The 16,623-nt window shown below is 39.5% G+C and overlaps 2 protein-coding genes across 2 annotated transcripts; both read left to right on the top strand.

The window, feature by feature from the left end:
• Window positions 1-543: 543 nt before the first annotated feature.
• Window positions 544-10,801, top strand: lztr1 (leucine zipper like post translational regulator 1). Its single transcript, XM_057326659.1, has 20 exons — window positions 544-1,089; window positions 1,184-1,246; window positions 1,315-1,371; window positions 1,457-1,536; window positions 1,624-1,732; window positions 1,820-1,900; window positions 2,008-2,065; window positions 2,200-2,339; window positions 2,454-2,655; window positions 2,755-2,865; window positions 3,051-3,143; window positions 3,259-3,354; window positions 3,505-3,688; window positions 3,779-3,948; window positions 7,974-8,130; window positions 8,197-8,323; window positions 8,405-8,554; window positions 8,718-8,823; window positions 8,909-8,989; window positions 9,965-10,801. The coding sequence occupies exons 1-20, from the start codon at window positions 920-922 to the stop codon at window positions 10,079-10,081; spliced, it is 2,352 nt and encodes a 783-aa protein (XP_057182642.1). The 5' UTR covers window positions 544-919; the 3' UTR covers window positions 10,082-10,801.
• Window positions 10,802-13,913: 3,112 nt separating this feature from the next.
• On the top strand, window positions 13,914-14,710 carry cldn26 (claudin 26). The gene has a single exon (XM_057327641.1). The coding sequence runs from the start codon at window positions 13,914-13,916 to the stop codon at window positions 14,574-14,576; it is 663 nt and encodes a 220-aa protein (XP_057183624.1). The 3' UTR covers window positions 14,577-14,710.
• Window positions 14,711-16,623: the final 1,913 nt, after the last annotated feature.

Below are 16,623 nucleotides of genomic sequence, written 5' to 3'. Positions count from 1 at the left end.
TCCGGTCATCTTCCGGCTTTGTTCCCGCCCCGTTTATGGGCTAAATCAATGAAAACGAACTTCATTCAGATTTTTTGCGTACGTTTTTCACATTATATTTATTTAACATAATCTGATTTATTTTATAATTACAATATAGGGATGTACATAAATAGATGCATTGTTTATTTTATAAGGTAGGATAACGCTCATAATATGTTTTTATTTATTTTTCTTAACTTTGTTTATTTATTTTGTAGTAATTTTTCTTATGTGCACATGAAATTAAAGACGCCATCAAGAAAAAGGAAAATAAAATATATTTTTTATTGAACAAGAAACAAGTGTAGATTAATAATACAAAATAAATAGGCATTAATAATAGAAGCTCCAAAGATGACGTAGAAGAACACAAAAAAAGACATTCACAATACGCCAAAAACAGACTCGTAGTAATTTACAATATACCTGCCTTTCAGATTTTCTTTTAGAGATAAACGTATCAATGTTTTTCGTTACGCGTGTTTGATGACGTCACCAATGAAAACGTGCGTGTGCGCATGTCAAGAAGCCCGTCTCCTCCCTTGATGTGCGGATAAACACAGGCTGGAAGACATTCAGTCAATGCTTCAATCTCATTCCTTTATACGTGATTATATTATTCTTTTCCGTGTTTGTTTTATAGCGCACACATTTTGATATTATTAATTTTGAGGTTAATCGTTTGCATTCATTCAAAACCTGGCAAATTCTTATAAACACTTGTAGCTAGCTAGCTAGCGAGATTGAATGGAAGCAAATATCAACTTTAGAAAACATGACTAGCATGAGACAGATAGAACAGTCAAACAGACGGCAGATAAATTAGATTTGTATCGTCCAATGCTTTAGTTCCGTCTTGGTTCTTTGGCTGGACGAAGCCTTTTCAGGTGTAACTTGAATGTCATGGTTTCCTGGCGCCATGTCTTGCAAATCTAAAGTTGCTCCCAGCGTTGATTTTGACCACAGCTGCTCTGACAGTGTTGAGTATCTGACACTCAACTTTGGTCCTTTCGAGACTGTACATCGCTGGAGGAGACTGCCACCATGTGATGAGTTTGTGGGTGCCAGGTACTGCCCATGAAAAGCACTTGATCTCACTTGATCATTGGCTTGGTTTTAGTTGAAGTGAATCACAATGTTTATTGCGTTGTGTCTCTTGCAGGCGTAGTAAGCACACTGTTGTGGCATACAGGGATGCCATATATGTCTTTGGAGGAGACAATGGGTGAGTATTTTGTTGTTTGTTGTTTGGATGTTTGTCCAAAGACTGAAATCTGTTTTGACTTCTTTCAGGAAGAACATGCTTAATGATCTGCTGCGCTTTGATGTGAAGGACTGCTCATGGTGTCGGTGGGTGTTGTTTATCAATCACTTTGATGTGTGTGTTTTATAAGGTTTGCTATTGCCTCTAACAGTCATTGATGTATTTGAATAGGGCATTTACTACTGGCACCCCACCAGCACCGAGATATCACCACTCAGCTGTTGTGTATGGAAGCAGCATGTTTGTTTTTGGTAGGTTTTGTCATCCGCCTGTCAAATGCCTTTTAATGCTGCTCGCTCTGTTCCTGTCCACATAAGGCTTTGTCGGTTACATTTTAGGTGGTTACACTGGAGACATCTATTCAAACTCTAACTTGAAAAATAAAAATGATCTGTTTGAGTACAAGTTCGCCACCGGACAGTGGACGGAATGGAAGGTGGAGGGACGGTAAATTATAGTTTTTCATCAACAATATAGTATTGTTATTGTTGTTGTATTAGTATGTCTGAGAGATGTTTGTGCTTTTTGTTCTAGCTTGGTTGCCAGATCTGCCCACGGAGCCACGGTCTATAATGACAAACTCTGGATCTTTGCTGGATATGATGGAAATGCCAGGTAAGTATCTTATGTGTTTCACAGAAGTCACAAACAAATGTATTGCAAAGCAGAATGTTGGGATTTTTTCTTAAATGTTAACATGCATAACTAATTATTTTTAACAGGCTGAATGATATGTGGACCATAAGTCTTCAGGACCGTGAGCAGGCGTGCTGGGAAGAGGTGATTGATGCGCTTTCATTTACTCTTTGTCCTGTATTGTCCAGGATGATCTTTTTTTTAAGTCATACGGGTTTGAGTTCATTGTTATTCTTGTATGTTGTGTTATATTGCGTTGATTTCCTTGTGTCATTTAGATCGAACAAAGTGGTGAAATTCCTCCCTCCTGCTGTAACTTCCCTGTAGCTGTATGTCAGGATAAGATGTTTGTCTTCTCCGGCCAGAGTGGAGCCAAGATCACCAACAACCTCTTCCAGTTTGAATTCAAAGGACACATGTAAGTATGAAGACTTTGACACATGCCATTCTATATGTAATGTCTACGTGTACGTTACTGAAAGGGAACTGTAATATTTGTGGTCAGTTATGACGTGCTATTCTTTTACCACAGGTGGACCCGTATTCCAACTGAGCACTTGTTGCGTGGATCCCCTCCACCCCCTCAGAGACGCTATGGACACACAATGGTGGCGTTTGACCGTCACCTGTATGTGTTCGGAGGGGCGGCTGACAACACGCTGCCCAATGAACTGCACTGCTATGATGTGGACTCGCAGACGTGGGAGGTCATTCAGGCCAGCACGGACAGTGAGGTGCAAAATTGAAATAATTCTAATACAGAAAATAGTTTACAATAGTTCTTTCATCTGGTTTGTGGCACGTTTGTTATTTTTTATGCCAATTTCTTTCAGATGCCCAGTGGGCGGCTGTTCCACGCCGCGGCTGTTATCCATGATGCCATGTACATCTTCGGAGGAACGGTGGACAATAATGTTCGCAGTGGAGAAATGTACCGATTTCAGGTGAGGTCTTGACCTTCAAGAATACATCTCCTTTACGCTCTGTTAAGCTGTGCCCTCTTTAGGGACCTTAAACGATAGGAAATCATGTAATGTTGCAAACAATTCTGGCACAGCCAACAATTGCTTACAAAGAGTGAAAAAACTCTTTCAATCTAAATTAGTATATTTCTTGTTTTTTGCTGTAGTTTTCTTGCTATCCAAAATGCACGCTTCATGAAGACTATGGGAAACTGTGGGAAAACCGTCAGTTCTGTGATGTCGAGTTCATCTTGGGGGAGGTTTGTTTTTTCTTGTCACAACTGAAATATATTTTGTATTTATTATTTGATCAAAATTGAGGTATCTAAATAAAATAATCGTCTTGCTGTCCATAACTGCTGTTTTTGTTCACAGCGAGAAGAAAAGGTTCTCGGTCACATCGCCATAGTAACAGCTCGCTGCAAGTGGCTCCGGAAGAAGATCCTACAGGCGAGAGATCGACAGAAACAGGTTTGTTTGTTTTTAATAATGAACATAAGCAATCTCAAACAAATGCAATTTTACTTAATATTCTCCCAGTATTGCAAGTTTTTGTTCAAAGCGGATTTAATTTAAAAAGATTCTTTATAATTGTTGAGATGTTTGAAATGGTTTTTGTAGAGGAGTAAACAGGAAGGAAGTGAAGAGAGTGAGGAGTCCAGCTGTCAAAAGCAGAGCTCTGGGAGCAAAAGATCCTCCAGAGGACCGCTGTTATTAGAAGTGGCAATCAGGGAGGCGGACGCTCAGCCGTTTGAGGTTTTGATGCAGTTCCTGTACACAGACAAAATACAGTATCCACGCAGAGGTGAGTTGCATCTTTATCATCGATGCAGTGAGCGTCATTGATTTAAAAACGCACATCTAATGTATGAGTATTTGTCTTGGCTCTCTGCAGGGCACGTCCAGGATGTGCTGTTGATCATGGACGTTTATAAACTTGCTCTGAGCTTTAAACTGTCCAGGTTGGAGCAGCTCTGTGTTCAGTACATTGAAGCATCGGTTGACTTGCAGAACGTCTTGAGTGTGTGTGAAAATGCAGACAAACTTCAGCTAGACCAGCTCAAGGTAGAGGCACATGGGGCACTCCATCCATTATTCATAAGAAAACATTCCTCTGCCTAAAGTTTGAGATTGGTTGCAAAAGCAATCTTAACAAAATCAGACTCGCTGTACGATGAAAAACGGAAAAGATTTTCCTTTGAAATGTTTTTGTAAAGTTTCACATGCACATGACAGCGTTATCAAAACGATCTGCATTTACGTGGATCCGGGAAAACGAACAAAAACGATGTATTATGCATGCCAGGCCAGTAGATGGCGCTGTTGCGCTATAAAGAAACCCTGCATGCTTGCGCACATCAGCATATACTAGCTGCGTTTACATGGACACATCGGATTGAATTGAATCAGATTGTGCAATCTGAATGTAGTGTTTACATGAAAGGTAAATTAAGTGATCTGATTGATGTGCGTGATTACACGACAAGCTTCAAATCCGATATAATCTGCCGACACGCGCACACTGATACCCACAAAAACAGTGTTTTAAAGCACATGTTGTGTATATTTTATTTTACAAATGGCACGAAAAAACGGCTACTCAAACAATGTTGTAAGCACAGATGTATTTATTTTATGTCACAGACACCAGCATACTAATGTACAATTCGTAAACGCAAAATAATGTCTACATATAAATGAAGCAATGTCGTTACAGTGACTTGGTAAAAACAGTTAATCCTTCCAAAGCACATGTAAGTAAACGATAAATAAAATAAATGTTCGGTAGCCTACTACGAATATAAATGAAATTTTATGATTAGATACTTTAGCCTACAGTATGTTTGTACATCTGCAAATGTATCGTGTTTGAAAAGGAACTGAGAAATTGCGGTTAAAAACTCACTCACAGGGAAACAGTAAGACATTTTAAATAAATAGAAACATTAATATGTTCATTTAGAGATGACAAGCATATGGAAATTTTTGCCGCTTTGTCAGATTTATGGTTTTTGGTTTCTTTAGCAACAGCTGCTCCGTTCCGTGCGTCATATGCCTTTACGCATGTACGACCCAGCGTCGTCTTTGCACATGCGCACAACTTCCTACTTCGGTTTTTAATCTGATCAAGTGTTTACATGTCCTATCAAGCGGATTACAAACGGCATAAACCACCCCTTACAATCCGACTGAAATTTCAATCGTCTTGGGCATTTTTAATCTGATTGATGTGTTTATATGGAGCGTTTTCATTCGGATTGGATTTTTAATCGGATTACATTGGTCCATGTAAACGCAGCTATACTGTTTGAATCTAAAAAGCTCTTAATTAGGATTGGGAATCGAAAATCAATTCCAATTTGGGATCGGAATCGAAAGGCTAGGAATCGGATCGGAATCGGATACTTGAGATTAAAATTTGAATTCCTCTTATCAATTCCTGTGTGCATATTTTCAGAAAAGTACATGCGTTGCATGATCTGCTGATATCTCAATAAAAGCCCTTATGAAAATTATCGATATTTTTTACTATAGTAAGCATAGTTTAGCTATAGAATTTGCATTGAAGCACAGGAATCACAAATTAACCATAGTTGCATTATAGTAACTGCAGTTTAACCATGATGTAGTTCAACTATGATAATACAAATTGTAATAAATCAGAAAAGGTGTGTTTCTGTGTGTAAATATACACAAAACGGTGCTCATAAATATATATATACACTGCGTTCCAAATTATTATGCAAATTGGATTTAAGTGTCGTAAACATTTAATTTTATATTGTTCAATTAAACTTATGGATGGTATTGTGTCTCAGTGCTCTTTGGATCACTGAAATCAATCTCAGACACCTGTGATAAGTAGTTTGCCAGGTGAGCCCAATTAAAGGAAAACTACTTAAGAAGGACGTTCCACATTATTAAGCAGGCCACAGGTTTCAAGCAATATGGGAAAGAAAAAGGATCTGTCTGCTGCCGAAAAGCGTCAAATAGTGCAATGTCTTGGACAAGGTATGAAAACATTAGATATTTCACGAAAACTTAAGCGAGATCATCGTACTGTGAAGAGATTTGTGGCTGATTCAGAGCACAGAAGGGTTCGTGCAGATAAAGGCAGAATGAGGAAGGTTTCTTCCAGACAAATTCATCGGATTAAGAGAGCAGCTGCAAAAATGCCATTGCAAAGCAGCAAACAGGTATTTGAAGCTGCTGGTGCCTCGGGAGTCCCGAAAACCTCAAGGTGTAGGATCCTCCAGATGCTTGCAGTTGTGCATAAACCTACTATTCGGCCACCCCTAACCAATGCTCACAAGCAGAAACGGTTGCAGTGGGCCCACACATACATGAAGACTAATTTTCAAACAGTCTTGTTTACTGATGAGTGCCGTGCAACCCTGGATGGTCCAGATGGATGGAGTAGTGGATGGTTGGTGGATGGCCACCATGTCCCAACAAGGCTGCGACGTCAGCAAGGAGGTGGCGGAGTCATGTTTTGGGCTGGAATCATGGGGAGACAGCTGGTGGGCCCCTTTAGGGTCCCTGAAGGTGTGAAAATGAACTCTGCAAGGTATGTAGAGTTTCTGACTGAGCACTTTCTTCCATGGTACAAAAAGAAGAACCATGCCTTCCGTAGCAAAATCATCTTCATGCATGACAATGCACCATCTCATGCTGCAAAGAATACCTCTGTGTCATTGGCTGCTATGGGCATAAAAGGAGAGAAACTCATGGTGTGGCCACCATCCTCCCCTGACCTCAACCCTATTGAGAACCTTTGGAGCATCCTCAAGCGAAAGATCTATGATGGTGGGAGGCAGTTAGCATCAAAACAGCAGCTCTGGGAGGCTATTCTGACATCCTGCAAAGAAATTCAATCAGAAACTATCCAAAAACTCACAAGTTCAATGGATGCAAGAATTGTGAAGGTGATATCAAAGAAGGGGTCCTATGTTAACATGTAACTTGCCCTGTTAGGATGTTTTTGATTGAAATAGCTTTTGATTTCAGTAAATATGACCTCCTAATGCTGCAAATTCAACAAATGACCATTTTCAGTTTTTTACAACCTATGAAATGTTTTCAAACTCTGTTGTGCATAATAATTTGGAACAGTGCATTTTGAGTTTTTCATTTTTTAAATAAATACTGTTGTCAGTGGGAGGTTTGTTCAATAAAATTCCAAATGTACCCTAACTGTTGATTACTTGAAAATTATACTGACTGTCATTTGCATCGACAAATTAGGAAAACCAGAGAAAGATATCATTTGCATAATAATTTGGAACCCAGTGTATATATATTGCAAACAAGTCAATAAGCAGGCTAAATGAACATACAGGTTGATATCTGAATGTTTTACTTCAACTGTGGAATCGAAACTGGGAATCGATAAGAATCGAAATCGATAAGCAGAATCAGAATTGGAATCGATAAAATTGAAACGATTCCCAACCCTACTCTTAATACACTTTGTTGCATGGCTACAGACTGCATGCATAATACGCATGCACCTTCAGAGTTTACACGGAAACGATCATGCCGTCGTTTTCAAAAACTTGCACTTTGAGACCCGTTTTCAAAAGTTTGCGTCCCTCATAAGTTTGCGTTTTCGTGTAAATGAACAGCTAAAACGCATAAAAAGTGTTCCGTTTTTAGTTGAAAACGGTCTCGTTTAAACGGCGTTTTAGAGGCCATCCACACGGAGATGCGTTTAGCTGTATACGTAAAGATTTTGTATCGTATCGGCGTTTCGTCCAGATGAATCCAGCGTTTTGGGAGCCTGAAACGGCTATTTTTTGAAACCGGGTCCGAGAGTGGATAAATCTGAAAATGCCTTCTTTCATTTTTTAATTCACCATTGTAATGTGATATTTACTGATCTTTTTTTAGAAATATCTATAATTTGCATTAAATCTATAATCATCGAATCGAGAGCTTGTGAATCCGAATCGAATCGGAACATCAGATCGATACCCAGCCCTAATGCAACATTGTAAAAAGCGCTATATACTGTAAATAAAATCGAATTTCATTGAATGAGATGTAGTCAAACAAATTGTATTCTAAATCTCTCTGTTTCTGTCGTCCAGGAGCACTGTCTGAACTTCATTGTAAAAGAGAGTCACTTTAACCAGGTGATCATGACTAAAGAGTTTGAACATCTGTCCACTCCGTTGATTGTGGAGATAGTGAGACGCAAACAGCAGCCGCCACTCCGAGTTTATTCGGATCAGCCGGTGGATATAGGTACGGACACATTATCTCCCCTTCCGAGCTACACACTTTGCTATACTGTGTCCCTTTTCGTTTCAGGCACGTCTCTTGTGCAAGACATGAAGGCCTGTCTGGAGGGGGCGGGGCATGAGTTCTGTGACATCATCCTTTTGCTTGACGGTCATCCGCGCCCTGCACACAAGGCCATACTGGCTGCTCGCTCCAGGTATCGCAGTCGTTTAGCATTGTTATAACATCACCCTGTCAAAAACGTACTAAGGTTGTTCTATCATTGCTTTATTAACAGTTATTTTGAGGCCATGTTCCGCTCCTTCATGCCAGAGGACGGGCAGGTGAATATTTCAATCGGAGAGATGGTTCCCAGCACGCAGGCTTTTGAGTCGATGCTGCGCTACATCTATTACGGGGACGTCAACATGCCTCCAGAAGACTCGCTGTATCCTTTAACACTCTTCTGAATTCTTTTGCCTCAATTTGTAATTTATGCAATCTGTTGTGCTTATTAAAGCATTAAGTATTGATCACAGAAAAAGAGATTCACAATCTACCTGCCAGTGATGATGTTATTGTAATATCTGTATTCCTGAACCACAGCACAGATATCTTTTCGCCGCACCTTATTACTACGGTTTCTCCAACAACAGACTCCAGGCCTACTGCAAGCAGAACCTGGAGATGAATGTTACCGTAGAGAATGTCTTACAGGTGTGTGTGTGTGTGATGTTTTTATCCGCATTTAAATCCTGTAATGATAAAGAACAGCAGTACATGGTCCTTTCTTCGCTCTTAGATCTTGGAGGCCGCTGATAAGACTCAAGCTCTGGATATGAAAAAACACTGCCTGCACATAATCGTCCATCAGTTCACCAAGGTGGGTGTGCTATTGACCACAGCTCTGAGCGTGTGCTGGCTGCCCCGCTAACATTATGTCATCAGTATCACCAGTGTGATGTGAGATTTAGTCTTTAACGTGTACAATACAGACTGTGCCAATGAGCCTTTATTATGTAAAGGCTGTTTCACACATACAGCGTCTGCAAAAGCCGTATATTGTCTGTGCATGAGCCACGGCATGTGGCATATAATTCTTTTTAACTAGTTTTTGCTAGTTTCAATTGCACACTTTATACTTTATGGCCATAAAATGTAACATCATTTTGGTGCTAAGCCAGAATTTATATTTCTCTATGCACGCCTGCAGCTGCGGTCACACAGATCCCACAAACACAGTATGTGTGAAACAGACCTAAGACGATATGTTTGACCAAAGTGCATTTAGATCAGATGTTATTCATCTGCTCAAGTTCACATCAGTAGCCACATTCGTTTCATTTTAGAAAGAAAAAAAAACAATGGCTCTCATTCGCTAGTAATTGTGTACGATATTTGTATTTATACGCACATTTTAACTTGTGAAAATATTTCGCTGAATACTGTGTGTGTGTGTGTGTTCTTAACCTAATCCTATGTTCGTGAATTCAGAGTATTTTAAATGAGCATCGAGGATAGTAGTTTGCATAAGACGTGCCCAAATCGGCGTCATAATGGATTTATGCAGCGCAAAGTGTGGTTTTGTGTATATTTAGAATAACTTTTAGAAAGAACGTTTTTGGTGAATTGTGACGTTTGTACACAGATTTCATGCATGCTTAGTGTATGAGCCCCAATTTTGAAATGCCAGTGAGTGCCTTTCACATAAAAAAAATCAAATTCTGGTGCTATTTGACTCGTTTAGCTTCCTTTTGTTGTGTATTTGTTTATTTGTGTATGTATTTATTTTGTTGCTTTCTCTTGCATGGCCTGTGTTGTTTACCGTTTATTTTTGGTTCTCCTTCCTTCCCTAAAGGTGTCCAAGCTTCCCAACCTGCGATCGCTCAGCCAGCCGCTGCTGTTGGACATCATTGACTCACTGGCATCCCACATATCAGACAAACAGTGCACTGAGATGAGCTCTGATATATAGCGTCTCCTGCCCCTTCCCGTCCTGTCCCATCCCATTCCTTCTTTTTCTGTCCACCACCCCCTCCGGTCCATATAAAGTTGCTACGCACCCCTCTGGGATGAAATTGCATTCTCTGTGTGCTGCTTCATATTACCCTGGACTTTATTTACAAAACTGTCTGTATGGGAATCACGCTGGATGTTTGGACTTGCTAAAAAATATGAATTTGTCCTTCAAACGTCAAATCAAAAGGTCCTTTCAATTTGACATTATTTTACAGATTTTATTTGCAATTCCTTGTTCCACATAATTTACAAAAACATGTACTATTTCAAAACCACAATATCAAAAGAAAGTTTTTGCCTTACCCATCTAAATAGTCTTCGTTTTTTTTTATCAAAATGGAATTCCTTTTAATGTTTATAAGACTTTGTGAGATTTACATATTAAAATCTTGGCTTACAGATCATGTATTAGTGAACTACACAGTTGGTGATGGATCATATTTACTCTGTGAATTCTGTTTTATATGATATACAGCACTTTATGAACGTAGCAGTATTTATTCCTAAACCTTGTAGTGATACTGTGTTCGCTATTGTTACGCAGAGTGACGTCGGCGCTTGTGTGACGGTAATAATATATCATGTCAATATTAGGATTCATGTAACCATAAAGATGAAGCATTTGTTATCTGTTGGCCCTGTGGGCACGATGCCTTAATAAACTGTGCAACATCTGCAGGCTTGTTTAATCCTCTTGATTTATAGAATGTATAAGAAGAGCGAATGTGGGTGGGTCTGTGCCCTGTTATTTTTGTAGAGAGACTTATAAAAAGTTTCAAGAAGCTGTTGCACTGCAGTTGATAAGTTTGTATTAGCAATATTACGTTATATGTTGATTAAGTTGGTAAATTGTATTCATTTGAATGAATATTCAGAGCAGAGAACATGAGATTGTTTATTTCTGTCTGACAGTGACTGATGAGAGTTCAGTTTAGATTTTCATTCTAGAGTTGCATGAAAGATCTACACTGACAAGCAGAATTGTTTCTTAAAAAGGTTCGAATTTAGTTAAAGGTTTGGACCAAATCCCCATCAGGGCCTGAGCACAGGAGCTCATAAAACCTTTCTTACGTTGGCTTTCATGAAAGTTTGAGAGGTTTGTATGAAAAACAACAACAAAGAAAGGAGTCACATTTTGTCAGGTTTGCCCCTCACTTTAAAGCCCCTTTTTCTTGAAGTGATAGTTCACAAAAAAAGAAAAATCTGTCATCATTTACTCACTCTCTTGTCATTTCAAGCCTGTATGACTTACTTCTGCTGTATAGCCTAGACCAGTGGTTTTCAACAAGGGGGCCCCAGCTGACTTCCAAGGGGGCGTCAAGATTACTAATACTTTAATATTAGACAAAATGAGCAATAAAATATATTTTAAAACAACTAAAAACCAAGATATTTCTGTCCATCTTTATAATAATTAAACACTTGTCCAGTTAATATCAAGCTCTCAAATATTTTATTGGTAGAAATTTTAAGTTCTTCCATCAACGTCTGACCCATTAGTAGTCTTCTACTTCTTTTCTACTTTCCTATCCCCCCAAAATAAAATAAAAATAAATAAATAATAATCTTAGCTTCGTATACCGTGATAGGCTGACTGAGACCAGTTTTTACTGCACCTATGCATTGTTGTTCTTTTGTTGCACAAATTGCCTCTATTGTTTTCCCCTACTTTTTACGTCACTTTGGACAAAAGCGTCTGCTAAATGACTAAATGTAAATGTAAACGTACGTTTTTTTTAAGCAAGGTATTCAAAAATATTTCGTGTCAATGTGCCATACAGTTTCTTTAAATGCGACAAAACTACAGGACCCCATCAACAAATTGTTTATTTAATAAAATAACGTACAACAAAATTCTACAAATCGTTAAATTAATACAATAACATCATTAAACAACATTTATAAATTAATAATATAAATCAATATGAATAAAAGTTAAATGAAATATAAATTGTTATATTATTATTAGCCACTAGCCATACCGATAAACAAACAGACCGGACGTTATCTTCCGTCCAGGCGCGTGCGTCCAATGAAACCGTCTATGGACACAAAACCAATGCAAGTTAATGGGTACTACCACCATTGTTCGGTTACCAACATTCTCCAAAATATCTTCTTTTGTGTTCTGCTGAAGAAAGAAAGTTACAGGTTTGAAATGACAAGAGGGTGAAGAAACGGCTCAGTGGTTAGCATGGTGCTAGCAACACCAAGGTCATGGGTTCGAACACAGGGGATTGCACATACTCAGATACAATATATAGTATAATGCAATGTAAGTCGCTTTGGATAAAAGCCAAATGCATATATATTATCTTTATTTTTGGGTGAGCTATCCCTTTAATTCAGGACTTTAAAAGATTCTGGGCCGTTTCAATCAATGGTTGAGTAAAATCTGGAAAAAAAACATCCAAATGCTCAAATGCAGAAACTTGCAGACACAACCCAGCAGTTGGGTTTGTCCATATTTTAACCAAACATGGGTTAAAACAACCCAACATTTTTAGAGTGGAACTGAATAGCACCAAATAACCATTTTCCTATTCTAATCAAAAAAATTTTCAAAAGCATTATGCATGAAAGTAAAGAAATCCAAATTCTGTGCTCAAGGACAAACAATAAGGTATGGATGAGCTCAGCCCGGCATGTAAGGCAAGGTGTCCGGTTTCCTTCACAAGTAGCTACTGTCTCATGTCGGACTCGACGTGGTACACGGTGTTCTCAAAGCAAACGACTGTTCATTCACCTGCTACCTGACACTAAGAAACAGCATCCAAAAGCGTCTCTTCTGAGCTGTTACTATGGTGGAATCTCTAATCTAATTGGTGTGTTTTCTAATATAACACTGCACAACACATAAATCTAAACGCACATAATATATCAACTATAATAGTGCACACAATGTGTGCGTTTAAGCGTTGAACACATGAGCTGCACATACGTACTATAAGCAAAACATGTTTTTATTTCACAAAATCACATGAAAGGCCTAGAGCAAGCTTGGCATATGATGAGGTGCATATGGGAAACACAATGGCAGACATGTTTTTCTTACATAATGGTGTATATGTTTTTCTTAGCGCGTGAGATGCATGTGTACGTGTTTTTCTTTTTAGAAATTTGAGAAACACTTGCCACGATTACACTCCAAATAAGGAAGGTTGAAACATAACTGTGGCAAGAGGAGTGGGCCGAGGGGCGGTCCAGGAACTTTGATTGGAATATAATAGTAGCAAATGAGAAAGGGGACGGGCTAACAAAAAGGATGATGTCATATGAAACCTGACTGGTGAACAATCTTGAGATTTCTGTATAAAGTGCGGAGTCAGATGTACAGATCACGTCAGATGAACTCTGAATATCTCACTTTGTTGGCTCGAGCAAATAAAGCTTAAACTCTTGGCATCTGGAACCCTTGTCTGCGAGATTTCTTTCTGCGTTGGAAGGTCGATTCGCTTCAACACTACCAGATCAACTGAGCAATGAAGAGACACGTGCATGGGCATTGACTTCTCATTTTCCTGTCATTCTGAATATAGTTTTGTTTCTCCCAGGTTTCTTTGCTCTGCACAGACTTAAAACTGCCCATATCAGGTTTCCTCTTCAAAAAGCAGTTATTGTCCTTTGTCAAGATATTCATCAGTTGGAAAAACAGTCCCTCCGTTGTGAGGGGCTGCAGGATTATCCCGCCTGAACAAGTGAGGTTTTATTAAAGAAAAGGAGGAGCCAACCCAGAGGAGGTCTGATGAAGAAAACGTTGGGAGACCCAAAAGGTCTGAAGCATTAAGATGGTGCTCCTCACCCCAAAGTTCGTCCAAAGAGCATCGCTCTTCGTGTCTTTCGGGGGTTTGGTCACAACCTTCGTCACGACATTTCTGCCACTATGGAAGACGATGAACTCGGACCTGAATGAAATGGAGAACTGGTACGAGGGTCTTTGGCACATGTGTATCTACACGGAGGAAGTTGGCTTGCATTGCAAAGCCTTCGAGTCTTTTTTAGCTCTACCACCAGATACTTTTGCATCACGGGTGTTCATGTGCATCTCCATCGTGACGGGGTTGCTCGGCGTGATCGCTGCGTTTTTCGGACTGGAGGGCGTTGAGATCGGAGCTGGACGAGAGAGGGCGAAGAGAAAGCTTCTCATATTGGGTGGAGTGTTGATATGGGTCTCTGGGATTACGACTCTCGCTGCTGTGTCGTTGATGGCGTACATAATGGTGGTGAAGTTTTGGGATGAGAACCTTCCAGATGTGATGCCACGGTGGGAATACGGAGAGGCCATGTTTTCAGCCTGGTTCTCTGGACTTCTGCTAGTCGTCGGGGGGACGTTTCTCTTCGTCGCCGTCTGCATGGGCGATCACGAAGCAAAACTGCAAAGTCAAATCCTCGCCAGCAACCAAGAGCATCGGCCGACTACTCAACATTACAGAAAAACTGAAATCATATAGATTCCATCTTCAGGCTTGTGATAGAAGAATGCATTCTTCCCAGCTTATGATTCATAAACATGGTGAAATTGTTATATGAAATGAACAAATGATTTTATTCGAATCTGATTTTTTTCAGAATTCATATTTCATCAACCTCTCAAGAGCCAAAAGAATACATCCAAAGTTTCAGTTTTTACTGCCTCTGTAGACTTCAGAGATTTGTAAGATGTCATACTAAGAAAATAAAAAAAAACTGTGTAAAGTTTGTAAAGAATGGCAGATGATATATTTGCATTGGTAATGCATTGCACCAATGTAATGGGATAAATGGCTTGGAAGCCAGAGTTACGGATGGATTAAAGCTTCTCAAAAATAAATGAGCATTCCTACAGCCTAGTTACAAGTTGTTGTAAAGATTCTTTCTTTGCAGTAAACAATGACACTTGTGACTAAATACAAAAAATACAAATACAAATAATGATTCATAAAACGTTTGTGGTCACTTTTAGTCTCTTTGAAAACAGGTAAGTAAAAGGATGCGTTCCGGATGTGCATAGGCCTACATATTTCTTTAACTATCATGCAACACTAATCAAATAAAAAAATGGATGTGTCCTTGAACATCTAAAGCTATTGATTCTTTCCAGGGCATTTACTGCCTCCAATGCTTCTACGCAGCGCAGGAAGAATCCATTAATATTCAAAGTAGAAAACTAAACCAATTCAAACCTGCTCTTCTTCATAATTATGTTTATGGACCATATGGCTCTTTGCAATGGGACAGGTAATGCAGCACAGGGACGCTTGGTGAATGGATTGAGTTTCATTCAAAAGTGTGTGCATTTGCATTATGTTTCCTCAGCTTTCCACTTCTAACCTCTGCTGACGCGCAGTTCTCTCCGTGGCCAGCAGAGGGCTTCATATACACGTGTTTGACTAGGCCTACTAGGGGCTCTCACAGCAAATTCTAGAAAGTCTTAAAGAATTAGTGGTTTTAATGAGAACTGTATGGGTTTTCATAGAACCTATAATGACAACTCGAGCGACTTTTTAGACAAATCCTAGACTTCGTTCAGTCGTTTAAATGGGTCACTGTGTCACAGTCGTTTTGTTTTCTGACAACAGAAACTGAAAATATGTGAACGAAAATAACTTTATTGGGTTTTATCCGACTCTACTAAAAACAGTGTGCACGCACAGTGAACATGAAACAACAACACAGGTAACGTATGAAAGCACCTACGGAGTTGATCTGACACTAGACAGGACGCAGCTACAACGCGATGGCGTCACGGGTAGGCTAAGCTTTTTGGCGGCTTACGTCACGTCACCTGGCGTCTTGTAGTTCTCTCCGTGGCCAGCAGAGGGCTTCATATACACGTGTTTGACTAGGCCTACTAGCGGCTCTCACAGCAAATTCTAGAAAGTCTTAAAGAATTAGTGGTTTTAATGAGAACTGTATGGGTTTTCATAGAACCTATAATGACAACTCGAGCGACTTTTTAGACAAATCCTGGACTTCGTTCAGTCGTTTAAATGGGTCACTGTGTCACAGTCGTTTTGTTTTCTGACAACAGAAACTGAAAATATGTGAACGAAAATAACTTTATTGAGTTTTATCCGACTCTATTAAAAACAGTGTGCACGCACAGTGAACATGAAACAACAACACAGGTAACGTATGAAAGCACCTACGGAGTTGATCTGACACACTAGACAGGACGCAGCTACAACGCGATGGCGTCACGGGTAGGCTAAGCTTTTTGGCGGCTTACGTCACGTCACGTCACGTCACCTGGCGTCTTGTAGAGACTTTTCAAGCGTCTTTTATTTTGAGAATAGTTGGCAGTACTGACATAAATTTTGACTGTACCTGCTGTCAGGTGCTGTTCAGAAGTCGCATTCATTGTAGTAAAGGGGACATTCTGACCAGAAATGTATATTTACCGTGACGGGGCCTGACACTTTAGCTCGTCCTCCTCAAAAATAGAAAATAAACAAACCTTCCAAAAACGAGCTTAAAATTATACAATTCAATGACCGAACTCGCCCTTGATCAGCGTCA

The sequence above is a fragment of the Triplophysa rosa genome, linkage group LG2 (genome assembly GCF_024868665.1).
Source record: "Triplophysa rosa linkage group LG2, Trosa_1v2, whole genome shotgun sequence".
Taxonomy (NCBI): domain Eukaryota; kingdom Metazoa; phylum Chordata; class Actinopteri; order Cypriniformes; family Nemacheilidae; genus Triplophysa; species Triplophysa rosa.
This window is presented reverse-complemented; position numbering and strand designations above follow the sequence as displayed.